The sequence below is a fragment of the Nicotiana tabacum genome, chromosome 1 (assembly GCF_000715075.1).
Source record: "Nicotiana tabacum cultivar K326 chromosome 1, ASM71507v2, whole genome shotgun sequence".
Classification (NCBI taxonomy): Eukaryota; Viridiplantae; Streptophyta; class Magnoliopsida; order Solanales; family Solanaceae; genus Nicotiana; species Nicotiana tabacum.
In genome coordinates, this window is record NC_134080.1 from 93,203,779 (window position 1) to 93,223,850 (window position 20,072).

Below are 20,072 nucleotides of genomic sequence, written 5' to 3' on the forward strand. Positions count from 1 at the left end.
GAGTTCCTGGAGGATAATGTTAGTCGTTTGGACCCGGACGAATCGACTAACCCACTATCGATCCCCATCTTCCTCATCATCAACAACAAAAGGTATGGACGAATGGCATTGCAAGGTTAGCAGGCCTCGATGATAAAAGGGCTGGTACAGCCTGACGAGGTGACTAAGCGTGAATTCAAGCCCAGCCTTCTCCACAAAGAGTCTCATCATCAACACTACTCACCAAAATGACGGATGTATCTACGCCAAAGTAACCCGATACTTCAGGCAGAAATCAAGCACGACCTTATCAAGGGGGCCTAGTGCGAAAGGGTACAAATATACGTTCAGGAATCCATCAGCGGGGTTCGTAGTCTCTCCTCACCATCTCTAAATGTTCCTCTCTTATCGAAGATATAGTCTTCAGAGTAAACTCTTGCGGATCCTGAGCACTGGGAGTGGAACTCTCCCCTCCCTGCCAGGCAGGCCCTGAAGTAGCAGTCATAACTATGGAAGAATTGTCAAACTGAAGCAGGGACCTACACCAACACTTTTGCGCTTAAGTTAACAAAGGGCTCGATGCCAAGGCGGAAGGATAACTATCTAAATAATGGGATCTTCCAAAGAAGCAAGAGCCGCCCCATCTATATGTGGGAAACAGTAACGATTCGCCTACCCAGGATAAGCCCGGGAGGCCAACGGCCTCGGTACATATCCCGAGGTGGTACTCGGTCGCAGAGATCTCTGTCAAGAAGAAGTTAGGCCCCAAAGGATCAGTGACATCGTCTCTATTTCTGAGGTGGTATCCGACCTCGAAGTTTTCCCTCGAGAGGAAAAATAAGCACTTTGAGCTCCGTCAACGAGGGCTCGACCTCAGGAAGTCGCCTAAGTACGAATAGCCCCTTCCTCAGAAACCTTCCTACAAACACCTTAAAAGGTTATCTACGTCAAAGCTCAAAGTAAAAGCTCCAAGCACCCGAAGTCAACTTTCACTTCAGTGTTCTATCTCCGCGAGGCTCGAGGACCCCAATAATCAGAGTTTACCAGACCGCTTCAGGCTTGATTCCAGGAACAACGATGAGCTCAGAAAAGAGCCACTTCTATCGACCAAAGGCCGGAAAAAATATTGACGATCGTCAACAGAGGCATACATTCAAAATCTCCGCAAACGCACAAGAATATATAAGAACATGGCAAAAATCAAAAGTAGAAGTAAAGAGGATATCTTCATATTTCTTAAATATTGGCTTACAACGGCCCTCGAGGGGTCCTTACATACAATTACAAAAGCCCGCAAGGGTTCCTTACGCAGAAGCAAAGAAACAAAGGGGTATACACCCATAGTGGTAAAAGCCTAGAGCCTAGTCCAGCCTCGAGGGTCTATCTCCAGTATCAGCATCCTCGAGCGTCATCCCCTCGAGCTTGTATCCTCGAAGGCAACTCTTTCGACCGCCATCTCCTCTAGGTTCCCAGCTTAATCCCGCAGGAAACCCTCACCGAGGGAAAAGATGAAGAAAAGGAAAAGGAGGGGACGTAGAGGAGGCAGAGAAAAGAGACATAGCTTGCCGAAGCCAAAGGTTGAAGATTCGGCGGTCCCCAGCCTCAACGATCGATGGGGCCTTTTTATCCCTCGGAAAAGAAAAAACCCAAGGGATGAAGTGCTATACCAGGCCAGGGTAGGAGAGTGAGCAGCGGTGCATAGTCTGAATGACTTTCTAAAAAATGGGATAATCGATTCCCCGTCTGTCGTCATCTCGAGCCAATAGGGACAACAGCAGCAAATGTAACAACAACCACAGCAGCGATAGGATGGCATAGTCGTGCTCAGCAAAGAGGAGCTCAGGCAAAGAGCTACGACACGGCCTGCCGGAATGATGCTAAAAGACCTTGAGGCCGTAGACTCCAAGCATGGTGATCAGCAATAGAGGAAGATGATAAGGAGAGAAGGGTGAGTGAGCAGATGAAGGCACTTGGATAGAAAACAACACTAGAACGCCCCCATTTATAAGAGATAATGATGCGTTCATCGAGGCCTTTGGAAGACTGACTGACGGACGCAATTACTATTTTCTTGAAGAACCGAATTGACGGTGGTACTTTCACCTTGGAGAACGAGAATCGATAGAGCATTGAATGGTGTCGAAAACACAAGTCCATGGGATGTCCTGGTTTTCGCAAAAACTCGTGCCATAGGTTGAGTCATCAGTATGGCATCGTCAAGAGATGCCCGAGGAGTCAGGTGTTAGAATTATTTCCCATCGCTCCGTTCTGAGAAACGCAGAGACTATCTGTATGCAGCGAAATTAGAGGGCCTAATTTCTTGCTATCAAGTCACTTCAGAAGAATGTCTCGAGACCCCGAGGACGTGGAATTGCAGCCGAGTTCCCTTACTCGGGGCTCATCGAGGCTCGACTCAAAGAAGAGAAAGATTGAGGCTGAAGCAAAACGGGGAATTCCCAAGGCACACATCTAAGTCTGACAGAGCCGGCCTACCCAGAGCCTGTATCGAGGCGTCACGTCTGGCTGTCCCATCTCCATGCTTTTATAATTAATATACGTTGTACTATAAATAGGATTCTCCTCCTATATAAAGGGAATCCTCACCACTTTGTAAGGGTCTGTTGTTGCTCCAACCACTCTACACAAGATCAATAATAACTCTCTCTCTCTCTCTTTTCTCTCTAACTTACTCGCTCGAGGCTACTCTTTCCATTTATTGCATTCATACTTGTTCTTCTTTTATTGCTTGATATTGGCCATAAAGATCCTTCTTTAATTATATCCTAACTGTTATCCCCTTCCCGGTTACCCCCGATAGCTCGAGCTCTAGCCGGGTATCGACCTCGAGGCCTTTCATCGATCAGTCTGAAGCCCGGGTAGCAAGCCCCTCGGTTTGATTACTACCCCATTTTAACTTGTATTTTGTCATTAACCTTCATACGCCTAGCATCAACTGCTCTAACAACTAGCATAAAACTAGATCACGTATTTTTAGAGTGCCATTTACAAATTTAATTGTTATTACCATTTTTACGGTAAACAAGTTACAACCCTAGATCTTTTTTAACTTGAAAAACAACAATACCAAAAACATTATGTCTTAGATTTTCAATTACAAGCATTAGCACACAAACTAGAAGTAGAAAAGAAACAACTGAATATGTAGAAGTGCAATCTTGGGCACGGCATATGCTAGACTCCGTATATACCTAATCCCACATAAAGCTCTTTATTGAATCGACCCCGACTCGCGTTAGGTATATATAATTGCATCGACCTCTTCACAATAACAATTAGTGGTGTGAGTTTGGGCGACATCAAACTCTTTGCATCGTTGTCAGGGAGCTAAAAATGGTTTTAGTTATATATTTAGTTTTGTAGGTATCACACCTCCTTTTTACATCCGAGGGAGTATAAGAAAGTTTTTCCAATTAAAGTGACATTATTCGATATGGGTTTATTTTATTTGATTTTTTAGAGTCGACATTTGGAATAAATTATTTTTGTGTCCCAAGTCACCGGTTTATTTTTAAATCCCAAATCGAGGATATTTTTGAATTTATTTAAAAGTCTGCGAACCAGAAATTCTAGATAAGGAATTCTGTTAACCTGGGAGAAGGTGTTAGGAATTTTCGGGTTCCGTGGTTCTAGCACGGTCAATTAAACTATTAATAATTGGCATATTATCTGATTTACTACACGTTTTAAACCTATTGTGCATTTTTTAAACTTTATAACCGCTTTTAATTATTTTTATGGAATTATTCTGGCACAAGATACGATTGTCGTACGCTTGTTTGTTTGATATACATTGTGAATCATGTCACGGGAATCGTACCCATGATCTACAACATGTTTAATTTATTAAATTTATTATTTGTTGTGGCTGGGTCACATAAATATACCCCCGAATTTGGAAATTAGGTATCACAACTACGTCACGGGAACGTACCCGTAGCTATGATGATGATTTTATTATAAACGCGCCTAAAGCAAACTACGAATGTTCCAAATATTTTCTACACTAAGTTATAATATTAATGTGAGAGCCATAGATTAGGTGATTCAATTATGAATGACACACCTCTATTTATTTTAAAAGATTTGAACTCAATTAAGGCAAATTAAGGATGTTCAATTTTTACAACTAATTCGAAGTTCCATATCAAGCTGCTAATTGTTGTAAGTATGTATGGAAATATAAGGCAAGCCTTTAATTATTTGAAAAAGAGAACTGCGCCAAGAGCAGGCCCAATGCATTATCTAAAAAATTCTTTTAAGAGTTATGGTGTAGGCTGCCATAGCGGTTTTGTTTGGGCCAAAAATCAAGCCCAGCTTTTCATGAATAAGTTTCCGGCATTAAAGGTTCATTTCTTATTATAGTAGAGCAGGAAAAAAAACTTAATGGGCAAAACTTTGCTGAATGCAGCTGGGCACTTTGCTGAATGCAGATGGGCTCAACATTAAGCCCAAAAGTGAACGGGAAACAGAATAGGTACCCGCTGAACCTGATTTTAACAAACTGCCTCATCTGGGCCAGCATCAGGCCCAACTTCTTTAACAAGAAAACCTGCAGCATTTGGGCCTTAATGAGGCCTGATTTCCTTTATACAAACAACAAAAAAGAACTACATAATGTTGAGACTACATAAAAGGGCCTTTGACATTAAGGCCCACTTGAGGCTCAATATCCTCTAAGTCACATATACACAAAACAATATAGAATTTATGGATAAAGATCAAAGGCTGATAAAACCAAATCATGAGTGTAACCTATTAGCATGCCATTAATAATAAAAGATTAAACTCTAAACTTATTCATGAAATAACTTAAACATACAATTCCGTTAAACACTGTTGAAATGCTAAAATACTTCAACTAAGTATACCCAAAATCAAACATGGCTTACTTTGGCTATAGACTCTGTAATACTGTCATTTTTTTTATCTACCGTTGTCATCATGTATCACATCTTGCTCATAATGCTTTGTTAACTCTCTTCTTATTTCCCTGCTAACATTTCTGTTTATCGCCTTATTTTGAAAACTTCAACAAGACATTCTTTTGCTTTTAGCTCCCCTTGCTCCATCCACTAGCTCTTCGGGTTGCATAACGTTCTCTCTCTACTAGGGACGGGAGCTACACTAAAGTAATATTTATCTCTTCTAGTATTCCAGTGCCTGTCTTTGTAATTAATTTTTTTTTTTGAACATTCTAGTATTCATATCTACCTGTACTATTCTAGAGTGCACCGTCTGGGTGTCTCACAAGGAGATCTATTAGCACATTTGCAATATCCTTCAGAAATGTCAACTAACGCAAACAATCCATCCACTATTTTGGGTTACTCTAAGCCCAGCCAGATCCTGACAACTCGTTCTTCTCTTAAACTATATTTATTAGCTCTCATAGGGCATAACTAAGATGGGTGTGGCCAATTGTACATACCTCTGTTACTGTTGACGGTAACTCAAAATGCTTATATATCTCTTCCTGAATGGTAAATAATGCTAATCTTCACTAGTTGGATACCTCATACCTTTCATCACCTTGCTTCTTTTACTTATTGAAAGTTGTATCTACCTTCTGATGCTCTCATTGCTTTTTTCCATAAGGGTGGATAGATATTCATGCCTTAAGGATCCTTATCAAGAAGGTTACACGTCTTAGTACATAAATGATCTGCTGAAGACCTTACATTTACTCATCATAAGCATCATGAAAAATTGGGTTCCTCTAACTCAACTCTTCCACAGCCACATGTAATCTCTTACCATGGATGTAGGTATCATTCTATTACGAATAAAATAGAGTTTAGGAGTTTGAATTCTTACAACTAAGCTCTTACAATTGTGTGGTGCACAATACACCCATAAAACTCTACTAGATACGGCTTGTAGACTCTCTAGGACAGACTAATCTGATACCACTTTTGTCACGACCTAAACCGATGGGCCGCGACGGGCACCCGGTGCCTTACTCAACTGAGTACCAACATAACATATCTTTTATGTCATACTATCATAGGTAAATGAGCCATAATCATGAGATAACTAGAATAAAACATGAGGGAATACTCGACATAGGACGACCCAACATGATATACCGACTTATACATATGGCGTACGAACCTATAAGGTCGACATGATCATTTGTATACTCAAACCATAGGCCGACAAGGACATACAAGTATCCATATACATGATATCTGTCAACAAGACTCTAAGAGTACCTAAATATCATAAAGGTCGGGACAGGACCCCGCCATACCAATCAATACATGTCCAAAACATACTGACCAAATAGGCAACTCCGGAGCTAATGGGGTGAACCAACACCTTCTGCTGAGCTAATAGCCTACTTGGAGGACTCTCAACCTATCTATCGGGACCTGCGGGCATAAAACATAGCATCCCCAGACAAAACAGACATCAGTACAAATAAAGTACTGAGTATGTAAGGCATAAAGGGAGTATATAGTAAACATGAAAGAAACATGGAGGAAAGACTCAACCTGTAAGTCTGAATAGATCTGTGAATCATAAAACATTTATAATGTCATGCATATGCATATAAATGCCATATTATGCATAGGTATATGCGTACATAACATCATCAAGCCTCTGAGGGCATCCCATCATATCATCTCGGCCATTGTGGGAAAAATCATCAACGTATACCAGCTGATCAGGTGGTGGTACATATATAATGCCATAACCTTTCTCGATACCCCCATATACATATAATATATGCGTATATAACAGCATCTGGTCACGGGTCAATGTACATGTATAAGTGAATGCAATGCATACTGAAGTAAGTCAATAAGATCTCTTGGAATGTCATAAGATCATTATGCCTTCGATTAATATCATGAAATAAACTTTATCACCTTACATATTTTTTGAGACCCATGAACAAATGATATAATAATAGGACACATGGGTAATCAAGAACATAGGCACCCCTAGTACTTCTATGAATAGTATCATTTATGAAAGTTGCACATTTGCTCGTTTCGTTTATATCAAATGGATCATGCCAAAAGGAAAGAAGGGATAACTTTAACATACCTTTGTCGTTTACCTAACCACACGACGACGGTTCAGACCGTTAGTATGTCAATCTACAACAAACAACAAGGGACCATTGTTAAGCTTATAGAAGCTAGAACTCAACACAAATGTGCGACTAGCTCGTCTATGAAATTTTGGACAGCACCTCCTCTTATTATTTTCATCTAGCTCATCTACGAAATTTTGGACAACACCTCCACTTATTCTTTTCACTTTCCTCAAATCCACAAACAAGACCAACATGTCAAGAATGTCAACAAACATATATGTATCAATATTTAACCTCATATTCATTACAATACATCACCAAAACAGTCCACACCATCTCACCCAACAACCAAGTTCTAACTTGCACTTTTTAAGCCTTCTCTCCGTCTAAACACATCAACCACAATAGCAATAATATTCTTAAGTTATTTCTACTGATTTCCAGCCATAAAGTGTCAAGAATTCAACTCCAAAATAGTCCAACAACTACAACACTTCAACATGAAGTTCAACCTACTTCACAAGTTTCCTTTAACAAATCAACTAGATATACATAGATGATCTTAAATACATATAGGAGAGTTAAACCTTACCTTGGCAACAATATTACTTGTCCAACTAAGCTTTACTTCAAGATCAAGCAAGCTCTTTACCCCAAACAACAAAGTAGAGAGAGATAACTAGGTGATCTTGACCTTCCAAGAGAGAAATTACTTTACCAACTTGTGGATTTGGTCTTGAATATAGGATAACTTTGAGAGATCTTGGGATGATGTTTTGGAGCTCCTTCACGTTTTAATAGAGATAGAGAGATTCAAAATTATTTTCTTAGTGAAATATCTATGTATATATGGCCCTACTTTAGGGCTTGGGAAGATGGGTTGGGCTACCCATCTCTATCCTTTTCCTTTCCCTTTTAATTTTGTCCACAAACTCTTAATTAGGCGATGCACCTACTTGTCACCTACTTAACCAAGTAGGTGATTGTGTTGATTCTTTTTCTATTTTGAAACATGTGTCTCATCCGCATTAAATAATTTAGACATGTATTGAGTAGCTCAGGCAAGTAGGATGGAAAGTATGTTGGTGAAGCAGGCACGCCAGGTGGCAAGCAGCTCGTTTTTATTTGTCCAAAATCTCATTTCTCGCGTTTAAGTGCATTTGTCCTCAACCTAGTTGTTTGTATGTTGAACGGAAATACGGATGTAATATCATTAGATCACTTTATATACTTTCAAAGAGAATCTCATTTCTGAGCTTACATGAATTGACGCACGGCATACTTTCACGTACGAAAACATGGGGTGTAACAATGGATTAGGTGGCGCACCATAATGTCGACGCCGGCCAATTCGGCAAATTCCGTCAACATCATGGCCACCTTAGAGATATATGGGGCGAGCTATTCCGGGCACACGTTGTAGTACCGGCATAAGTCTTCTATCAGCATCGATAAAGTAAACGAGTACCCAATCAAGAATGGGTATGCATAAAAGGAGCAGAAGTTGGGACGGTGAACCTGAGTCTAACCTTGAGCTTGGCGAATCATTCCGCCATCATCGCAGATTTGAATCGATCTGTCACCACTTCCAGCTCCTTATGGAAGTCCGATTTGGGATCTAGATATCGGGATAAAATCTCCTCTATAGTGGGTAAACTTTCCTCCTCAGCGGCAGTTCCACCATCTTCCCCCTGATCGGGTAAAACAGTGTCTAAAGGACCGAAGTGATCTTCCACATGAATATCTGATGATTGTAAGGACATTGTTGGCAAAAAAAAAGATGGTAAAGCAAAAGAGAACGACTTTCGAAAACAACAGAGAGTTTCAAGGATTCTGCAAAGAAGATGAAGGAGAAGCTCTTGCTTAGGAAGAAGAAGGAGAAGTTTGGAAAAAGTTTCAAGATCAACAAACCATCACATATTTATAAGATTTGGAAGACACTTGATTTGAAATGGCAGACCATGATTAGCATGAAGATCAAAACTGCAAAGCCAATCAAGGCCACACTTGAATCGATACAACATGTCAACAAACAACGTCATGATGGCGCATTATGTCATGATGTCACCTTTTCTCTTGGACCAGATGGCTCCAACAAACTTCCTAGGAAATTCAAAGAATTCAAAATGTGTGGGCTTCGGAATGCCACGTTGCCCTGTATCCATGACCACGACCTATATAGCCAGCTCGATAAAATTGTATCACAAATGACATTGTCCACTCATCGACCTCATCCGCGGGGACGACCTCGATGACTGGAGGGACTAACTATATGAGTCAAAATCTGTCTCTAGAATACTTGAGTTAGGATGGCATTAGCGAAACACTCCTATGCTGCCATGTGTCGAAGTGGCTTAAGGAACAATGAAGGTCGTGGTCGAAGAGTCATCAAGGAATGAGGTTGATGAGTTGTAATGGATTGAGGCCGAGGTCGAATACCATTGATAGAGTTATAACGGTTAGTTTCAAGATAAGACATTAAAGAAAATATTCTAGTGGATAATTTCTGCACTTGTACAGTTAGGGTTTCTAGAAACATGTTCCCTATAAATAGAAAAAGACACAATAATAGGGGACATAAAATACTCAGTGTAAAATACACTTTGACTTGACTGAGAGAATCTGGCCTTATTACATGTATACAAAAATAATCTTTTTACTAAGATTCTGATCCACACTTCTCCACTAGATCCGAGAATAACTCAAATATTCAAAGGTTGATCTATTATTCATCATTGTCAGAAAGAACATCTACTGATTTCATCCTTTCTCGGCTTACCCATACGTTTTATTTACATAAATGTTATTCATTGATATTCATCACTATTTAATGCTACATTTATTCTTTTTGGATTTTTGAATATTGTCATTATTGTGCACCATCATAATCTTTGGAATAGATAAATGTGTTATTTATCACCGTATCAAGAATTTCATTTTTTGGATATTAGTATTAACTCAGATTAACCCCTATTTATTTAAATTTATTTAGTTGGCCAAGATTTATATTTTTGGTCTAATAATTTTGCCGTCCTCCTTTTGTCTCACACTACAGGTTAACAAGGATATCAAATTCTAATTTTGCATTAATTGATTTGTCATTTGAAATAACTATTTACTCCAGGATTTTCTTAAATTTTGAAAACATTCCTCTTCTTTTTTATTTTCAATAGGAGGAAAAAGCAAGAAAATGAGGTAAAAATAAATGAAAGAAAATGATATTCCCAAGTGGGAGGATGGTGATTATTAAATTTAAAAAGGATATTTGTTCCTTACACAAACCCCACTTAGAACAACTAACTAAATGGCCAATAATGGACCAAAGATACAAAATTTGTTAAAAGAGAATAATGTGCCAACTCACTATTGAAAATACCCACCTTCCCCTCCCAATTAATAATGATAAAACAAAAATAAAAAGATATAAAAGTAAAGAAACTAATCGACATGATTATTTAGTGAACATCAGTATCAATAATCAATGATCTGTTATAAAATAAAGACTATAAAGTAAAGACAAGTATAGAGAGAAACTGATATATTATTTGAATTCAAACTGATGTACATAATGAACTGAAATCTCTTCTATCTATAGAAGAAAGGAAGTTGTTGTGTAAGCTGCTACTATACCAGATATGGATAATCTTCTACTGAGAGCAATGTTTATCCATAACGGAGTAATGAAAGGATAAGCTTATTATACCCGGTATGGATAATCTTCTACCGGGGGTAATGTTTATCCATAACTGGGTACTGAAAGGATAAGCTTATTATACCCGGTATGGATAATCTTCTATCGGGGGTAATGTTTATCCATAACCGGGTATCGAAGTGATAAGCTTCTTCAGGAAGCTTATTTCCAATAGAGTACTTAAATAGATAAACATATTTACGGTGGAGTCCTATATGGATAAGCTTCTTCAGGAAGCTTATTTACAACGGAGTACTAAATGAACATCCATAATATAATATATTTATAACATCCCTTGGATGTTCATTAAAAGATAATGTGCCTCATTAAAACCTTACTAGGAAAAACCACGTGGGAAAATTTCCTAGTGAAGGAAAAAGAGTACACATATTTAGTAATACGCATTGCTGGCTGCCTCATTAAAAACCTTATAAGGAAAACCCTGTGGGAAAAACCTTAGTAAGGAAAAAAGAGTACAATGCGCATTTTACTCCCCCTGAAGAAAACCTTATTTCAAATATTTGAGTCTCCGCATTCCAATCTTGTATACCATATTCTCAAAAATTGATGTTGGTAAAGACAATCTGTTGGATTGTCACTTGAACTAATTTGATGCACACCAATGTCACAATTTTCCTGAAGATCATGTATGTAGAATAATTGTGGTGAAATGTTCTTCGTTCTATTCCTTTTATAAATCCTCCCTTTAATAGTGCTATGCATGAAACATTGTCTCCATATAATATTGTGGGTCTTTTATCACATTCCAACCCACATGTTTCTCGAATGAATCACTGATCTCAATCATATGCACTCCCTGTTTGCCGGTTTGAAATCGAGCTTTATGGGTATCGGATAAATGACCTGCATCTGCATTACCAATACGATCTGCACCACTTTTGTTAACATTAGCAAGATAAATAAGTGCACCATCTATACCGAGATAGAGTATTTCAGGACCAATGAGCTCCTCATCCTCTTCTAGAGGTTGGAACGGATCCTTATTCACTTCAAGTGATTGAATATTCATTGGTGTACTTAATGGGTACACTTTGTCTATGTAAAAGTATTTTTAAGACCCTCTTGGAGCTCTTCCAGAATTCCAATAAGATTTATGTCACCAACATAAACAGCAAGTGTAATAAATTTTGATGACATTTTCTTTATAAAAATACATGGACAAATAACATAATTTATGTAACTTTCTTTCAGCAAATATTTACTGAGGCGATTATACCACACGCACACAGATTGCTTTAAACTGTACAAAGATCTTTATAATTTGATCGAGTACATTTCTCAAGACTTTGAATTATATGCTTCGGGCATTTTCAATCCTTCAAGGATCTTCATATAGATTTAGCCAAATAAGTCATATAGGTTAAGACTTGTATCTAAATGGTATGACATCTTCAAGTGTCTGGACTGCTAGTCCGATCCTCACAATCTTTTACAATATTGTGCACTATATTGTATTAAATATATCGTCGACGATCATTTTGTGTCAGTTCCGAAGCGACATAACTTGTAGAGATCTCATCACTTTCTTTATTTTCAGGTACCTGAACGTTTTCGGGAGTTTCATGAAATGTTATGTCGTGGGCTCTTTTAGAGCTTATTTCCTCCTCATTATGATCATTTTGATCATTAGCTCCTACTATTTTTCAAGGATTGTTACATTTGGAACCGATTGGTCTACCACGCTTCATGCGTACAGTAAACTCTATCCTTCAGGGACTTTAATTTTAATAGGAGCATTTGCAGCTGAAATATGATATTTAATTTTGGATCAGCAAATGCTTCTGGCATTCGACTTGAATTATCGTCTAAGTGAGGATCATGATAATTCGATTCATATAGCATATTTTTCAACTGTTTATTCCATTCCCCAAATGTTAGAAAAACTAACATATATCCCCAATCATCTTTGGGAAACATATCTTTGTGTATTATGGTAGAGAAATTAATCATATACCACACAACAAAAGATAGTAAAAATATTTGGTTTCTAAACCTAAACTAATTGTGAAGGGATGACTTATCATATATTGTTGATCTGATGCATACAAGTGCTGCTATATGTAATTTAGAAAATCTTAGACCAACACATGAAGCTTTGTTCTCATAAGCAATGGTTTAGCCATTAATAGGAGGTATTCAATGCTAAACCAGCTTGGATATAAACCAGCATTATCAAGATGAACTGTCTTGATTTCATAATCTGAAAATTATGCTCTTAATCGAGAAAAGCAATTCCAAATGCCAAACTGCAGGTTGACAATAATTACACATGTAACCATCTCATATATGCACCTATAAGTGGTTCACATGATAAGTGAACGGGCCCATATTCACCTTTTATATATTTCAGAATCAGGGGTCTTAGTCCCAACTTTAGCTGGTATAATCAATTCATTATGAGAACAAGCAACACATGAGAATTCCTGAAGAATCTTCTAGTTCTTTAGTATATGCTTATCTGAATTCTCAAATAGCTCATTTAAAAATGGCAAATGAAAACTTCAAGTTTATCATGTCATGTGTTATCTCTTAGTAAACTTCTGGTTTACTGTGGCATAAACTTTTGCTTTAGTAAACTTCTGGTTTACTGTAATACATGATATAATACAAATTAAAGAATAAGGCGGGTAACTTCTCACATACATATTATTTTACCCCCTATGATTGTGGAAACATGAAGATTATCAATCTTCCAATCATTTGTAGTCTCAATATGATAGCCATTTGTATTAGTAAACTTCAGGTTTACTACAACATATGTTTTGACCATAATCATATAATATGAATGACATATTTGTATATAAGCTCTTCGAGAGCCTTCATTTATTATCCACAATCTAATATTTATCTGGCACTACTGGTGTCATGTATTCTTTAGGCAAACATTTAGCTCTTCAGGAGTTGTTGATACATTTTGTACTATCAAATATTGCTCAGACACTGCTGGTGTCATGAGAGAAAATCACAATCAAATAAACAATGTAAAACAATTGTTTAAGCACACGAAAACTCCTCTTCATAATAATTTTCCACTTCAGGAGGCAATTTCACTTGTGTTACTTCTTCAGGAGCAAATTTAAAATACGAAATATTGAGTATATATTCTCTCAATTATATTAACTCTTCTGGAGGTGAATTGTAATGTGTTCACATCAAGAGCGCGTTCATATTTACCCGACTTATTAGTATTGTCATATTCATTTTAGGGAATGGATTAATATTATCAAAAATTCTCATCCTTCAGGAAATCGAACATAATTATCTGAATGCGCATTAATCACATCAAATTGTGATGCCTCAACCTCTTTTAAAATATTTACTACTTCAGGAGCAAATCAAGGCGTGCATTTAATATAGAGAATATTTATGTAGCTTATCTTCAATTGTAACCATAGAAAGCTTAAATTATCACTTCTGGTGATCATAGACATACACCACTTATGGTGGTTAACAAAATATAATTACAATGAGATATATGAAATATAACTACTTCTGGTGGTTTTATATTTCTTGCAAACTCTGCTAGAGTTTAATTTGATCTAATAATATTATCCATATTCTTCAAAATGACATAAAAAAGATATATTATAGTAAACATCATTATCAAATCATAATTTATTCTTTATGTACAACAATTACATAACCATACTATCTATTACAAACAACAAAAATTAAAATATTTACATTTCTATAGATTCACCACCGATTACATGACTTGTTTCTCCTTCTGGGAGTGCAAGGTAATCAGTTACATCCAAATGCATGAAGTCTAAATTATCTTCAGAAATAAAATTTGCTTCAGCATTTCTCTCTGTCTTCTTTAGGGAGGCTTGATAAAGCTCAACCAGGTGCTTTGGCGTACGACAGGTACGTGACCAGTGCTCTTTTTCTCCACATCTATAACATGCATTTTCTGCATTTGGTGCTTGCACCGCTTCATGCTTTTGTTCCTTCCTTTTCCACTGCTAGTGGTGAGGAGTGTTCTTTGGTACATTATTATTACCATGATTAGAGTTTCTTTCTCGACCACGACCATGACCACGACTGGGGCCACGACCTTTTCCACGTTTAGCCTGTTGGAAGTTCGTCTCATTCACTTCAGGGAATGGACAAGAACCAGTAGGTCGGCTTTCATGATTTTTCACTAATAGCCCATTATGTTGCTCGGCTATAAGAAGATGTGAGATAAGTTCAGAATACTTTTTAAATCTCATCTCTCGATATTGCTGCTGCAGGAGCATATTCGAGGCATGAAAAGTGGTGAAAGTTTTCTCCAACATATCATGATTAGTAATATTATCACCACATAACTTCAATTGGGAAATAATTCTGAACATAGCAGAATTATACTCACTGATAGATTTAAAATCTTGTAGCCTTAGATGAGTCCAATCATATCGTGCATGTGGAAGAACGACCATCTTCAGGTGGTCATATCTATCTTTCAAATTATTCCACAGTATGACTGGATCTTTAACAGTAAGATATTCCATTTTCAAGCCCTCATCAAGGTGATGGCGTAGGAATATCATTGCTTTGGCACGGTCTTGGTTTGATGCCTGATTTTTTCTTTGATGGTGTCTGCCAGACCCATCGCATCAAGATGAATTTCAGCATCAAGCACCCAAGACATGTAGCTTTTGCCCGATATATCCAGGGCTACAAATTCAAGTTTAGAAAGATTTGACATTATTTAGGAAAAGAAAGTTCTTACCTCAGATACTTTCAAAATATTTGCTCGAGATGGCAGAGTCTCGTGCTGATAACGTGTTATAAAATAAAGACTATAAAGTAAAGACAAGTATAGAGAGAAACTGATATATTATTCGAATTCAAACTGATGTACATAATGAACTGAAATCTCTTCTATTTATAGAAGAAAGGAAGCTGCTGTGTAAGCTGCTACTATACCAGATATGGATAATCTTCTACTGAGAGCAATGTTTATCCATAACGGAGTACTGAAAGGATAAGCTTATTATACCCGATATGGATAATCTTCTACCGGGGGTAATGTTTATCCATAACTAGGTACTGAAAGGATAAGCTTATTATACCCGGTATGGATAATCTTCTACCGGGGATAATGTTTATCCATAATTGGGTACTGAAAGAATAAGCTTATTATACCCGGTATGGATAATCTTCTATCGGGGGTAATGTTTATCCATAACCGGGTATCGAAGTGATAAGCTTCTTCAGAAAGCTTATTTCCAATAGAGTACTTAAATAGATAAACATATTTACGGTGGAGTCCCATATGGATAAGTTTCTTCAGGAAGCTTATTTACAACGGAGTATTAAATGAACATCCATAATATAATATATTTATAACATGATCAATGATATAAAGAATAAAAGAAAAAAACGATTATTTATTTAAGATAAGACCTAAACAAGAATATGTAAAACATGAAAATGAAAGGGAAAATAAAAGGAAAGGAGGTCGGTTCCTTGCAGCCAACGTATCTCTAGGTTTTGCCTCGGAGCTTGCTTCGGAAACTTTGTTTATGTGTGTATGAGCTTTGAAAGGATAAGAACGACCCCCTCCCTCCTGAATCCCCCACCCACCCCCCACCCGACCTTCTTTCCCTCCCCTTACAAGTACCCTCATATTTCTCACACCGCCTCCAATTCCTATGTTTCACAAACCAAAATTTTTTCTCTTCACCAATACAGAGCGTTACTAATAACAACAGTTTCATTCAAGCTGGCGATCAATAATCAAGAAACAAGTGTCCGTGAATTCAAGCCTAAGAACAGGCGAATCATGGTAAAAATATTTTGGGGTTGTCGATTAATCAATATTTGCTGTGTTTTAATTTTGCTGATAGTGTTAAAATGTGTAGGGAGCTGGAGGGCCAGATGAAGAGGACAATAGGTGGCCACCATGGTTGAAGCCATTGTTAAAGGAACGTTTCTTTGTTCAATGCAAGTTACATGCTGATTCCCACAAGAGTGAATGCAATATGTACTGTTTGGACTGTATGAATGGCGCTCTCTGCTCTCTTTGTTTATCTCATCACAAGGAACATCGTGCCATTCAGGTATTCTTCAATTTCAGGGGTTGGTTTCTGCCATTTTTTCACCGTTGACTAAATGTGGGTTGCTCTGTTTTTGGAACAGATAAGAAGGTCATCTTACCATGATGTGATAAGGGTGAATGAAATACAGAAGTATTTGGACATCACTTCAGTTCAGACCTACATTATCAACAGTGCAAAGGTTGTGTTCTTGAATGAGAGGCCACAACCTAGGCCAGGCAAAGGTGTCACTAATACCTGTGAAGTTTGTGAAAGGAGTCTCCTCGACTCATTCAGATTCTGCTCTCTTGGCTGTAAGGTAATTACTTACTAATTGCTTGTTGCTCCATTCTTGCCCCCCCTGCACAAAAAATTTATTGCATTAAATTGAATATTTGGGTCCTGAATACCATAAAGGTTATTCTCAATTGCTGTTTGCTTTTAACAAAATGTTAAGAAGCTATTAACTGGTAGTAGTAGTAGTGTGGAAATTCTACTCACATTACTGCTCCATAATTGGCAACAAACTTTGGCATTATCAACAGGTCTTTTGGGAAAATGGAACAGTTATAGAAAAGTTAACAATTGGGGTTTCGAGATTGGGGATAGATTGTTTTTAACCATTTACTTATATATTCCCCATTAGCAATTCTTGGGATGTCGTAATTAATTTCTAATTTTGATTATTTATAGATTGTTGGGACATCACAGAATTTCGTGGAAAAGAAGAGGGCGGCGGTGACAGCAGCAGCCTATGACTCGGAGGACTCTTACAGTAGCAGCAACCATAGCTGGCGAAACAAGGTTCAAAGTTTCAGTCCGTCAACGCCCCCTCAAACTTCGGTTAATTATAGAACAGCCAAACGAAGAAAGGGAATTCCTCATCGAGCCCCAATGGGAGGATTAGTTATAGGATATTAAGTTAATCAAGTCCAAGTTCAGTTGCTCCTAATTAGCATATCAGCACCACGTACGTATTACTAATCAGAATGCAGCTCCTCCAATTCCCTTAAAACACTAGTGCTTTCTCACGAAAAGGCCAGTGTTTGATAGAGCACTACTGTATATAGTTTAGTGCTACTAGTATATGAAGGGAAACGTTGGAGGGTGGAAGCCCGAATAGGAAAGTGTGAAGGGGAGTTACAAGTTAGGAGTTGGGCTTATAGTAAGCTAATAGTAGTATAATACATAGTATGATGGAATATCAGATACTGTGACTCTTGGCTTGCTTTTTAGAGTGGTTATACATATGTTTTGTTTGGTTTTTTTCCCCCTGTAATCAAAATGTAAATATACAGATATTTTAGCAGACGTGTCTATCTAATCTTCTTGAATAAATTTTGTGGTGTGTTTAAACTCGTTGATATTTTAGCAGTGGTCTAGTTCCTAATCTAGGAAACTGTGACTGGTTGAGGTAAACTCCAATTGGCAACGTCTAATGTGGGCCGAGCTTTTGAGAAAGGTTGAAATGGTGGGCAAATATGACGCTACGTGGCTAGAGGTAATTGGATGAAAGTATGCTGTGGGTCTTGGTTCTTGGGACACTAGGCGTAGAGTGGAAGGGGGCTGGTTTCTTGGTGGAGGGGTTTTGGTTTTTTCTTAGTGGAGCTAGGGTTGATTGATGGCCGTTGGATTAATCTTTGATTTGACGGTTGTGATTCTGCAATGATGTTCAGTAGAAATATTCTAGAATTCTATAGTTGTCCTGATTTTGTAGTTTTGGTCAATCACAAATTGTTATTTAATATTGGTAAATATATTTTTAATTTGACTGTTTCTTTTCGAAATAGGTATTTGAAAAATTGGCCGAATAGACTATTTTGTGTGACTTTTCTTGTCATTTATTTTTTGTTCTTGGCTAAACTTGTTGCATTTCCTTCACTATGTTTGGGGATCTTTCAATTTTGAGAAATATTGGCATGGAGAGAGCAATTTGTTTTCTCTGATATATATCTATATTATTATAAAATCACGAATGTTGAAAGCTAAATGTTGAACGACTAAAATATCATTAAAATATTGATTGACTTTTATGCCTTTAGTTATTTACATAAATCTTCACAAGAAAAGAACAAAATTGAAAATACACCCGCTAAGACGACGAGTTGTAATAAAATAGGAATTTAACCCAGGAATTCTGATATATACGCGATCAACTAAATCCTTCTAATTTAATTTGGGTATATGTAAGACTTCGTTCATAAGGAAACATAAAGACATTAATTATATTAGCTAAAATAGCAGCCATAAAAATTATCAAATTATCAATATCTCAATTGTGTTTGGATACTGATTTGTTTGTCCCAATAGGACGACTAATATAAACACTTCTTCAATTTTAAAAAATTATCAAATTATCAATATCTCAATTGTGTTTGGATACTGATTTGTTTGTCCCAGTAGGACGACTAATATAAACACTTCTTCAATTTTCTTTGCAAAGTACACATTTTTCAATTCTAATAATGAGTTTTTTAATATTTATTTGTCACGACCCAGATTTCCTACCCTCGGGGGACGTGATGGCACTTACTAGTGAAAGTTAAGCAAGCGAATCGTTCCAATTACTTAACCTTTTTAATATATTTTAATCCTTTAACAATAGTGAACAAACATCATATAAATAGCGGAAATATAAAACGGAAGACTGAGACGTAACGATTTAATAGTGATACCAATGCCAATCCATAGTATAAGTTACTCAGAACTGGTGTCACAATATCACAGACTGTCTAGGAATATTACAAATAAGGGTCGAAAGATAAATACAACACTGTCTCTGAAATACATAAAAGAAACAGAATGTAAAGATAGAAGGAGACGCCAGAGCCTGCAGACGCCTGCAGGACTACCTTGGGTCGCCTGAATGGACTGAAGGCAGCAACCTCACTGCGGTCCAAAAGCTGCAGCACTGGGATCTGCACACAGTGAAGAGTGCAGTATCAGCACAACCGACCCCATGTGTTGTTAAGTGCCTAGCCTAACCTCGGCGAAGTAGTGACGAGGCTAGGACCAGACTACCAAGTAAACATGTGCAGTTAAATCATATACAGCGGAAAAATAAAAACAGAGATTTATAGTTAAAGATGGGAGGTAGAAAGCATGATGCGGGGAGTATCAGATAACAACAGAATACCAATAGAGGAATGTAAAGAAAAAACTATAACTTAATTGCCAACAAGAATAAGGAAAACAAACGCAATATTCACTTTTATTTCGTTCTTGTTGCGGCGAGCAACCCGATCCCAAATCATGTAATACCGTTGCGGCGTGCAACCCGATCCCATTTCAT

The 20,072-nt window shown here is 37.5% G+C and overlaps 1 protein-coding gene across 1 annotated transcript; it reads left to right on the top strand.

Annotated features, from left to right (window-relative positions):
* The first annotated feature begins 16,260 nt into the window (after positions 1-16,260).
* LOC107798225 (uncharacterized) lies at positions 16,261-18,118 on the top strand. The gene is made up of 4 exons (XM_016621198.2): positions 16,261-16,530; positions 16,607-16,804; positions 16,884-17,099; positions 17,474-18,118. The coding sequence occupies exons 1-4, from the start codon at positions 16,276-16,278 to the stop codon at positions 17,699-17,701; spliced, it is 897 nt and encodes a 298-aa protein (XP_016476684.2). The 5' UTR covers positions 16,261-16,275; the 3' UTR covers positions 17,702-18,118.
* Positions 18,119-20,072: the final 1,954 nt, after the last annotated feature.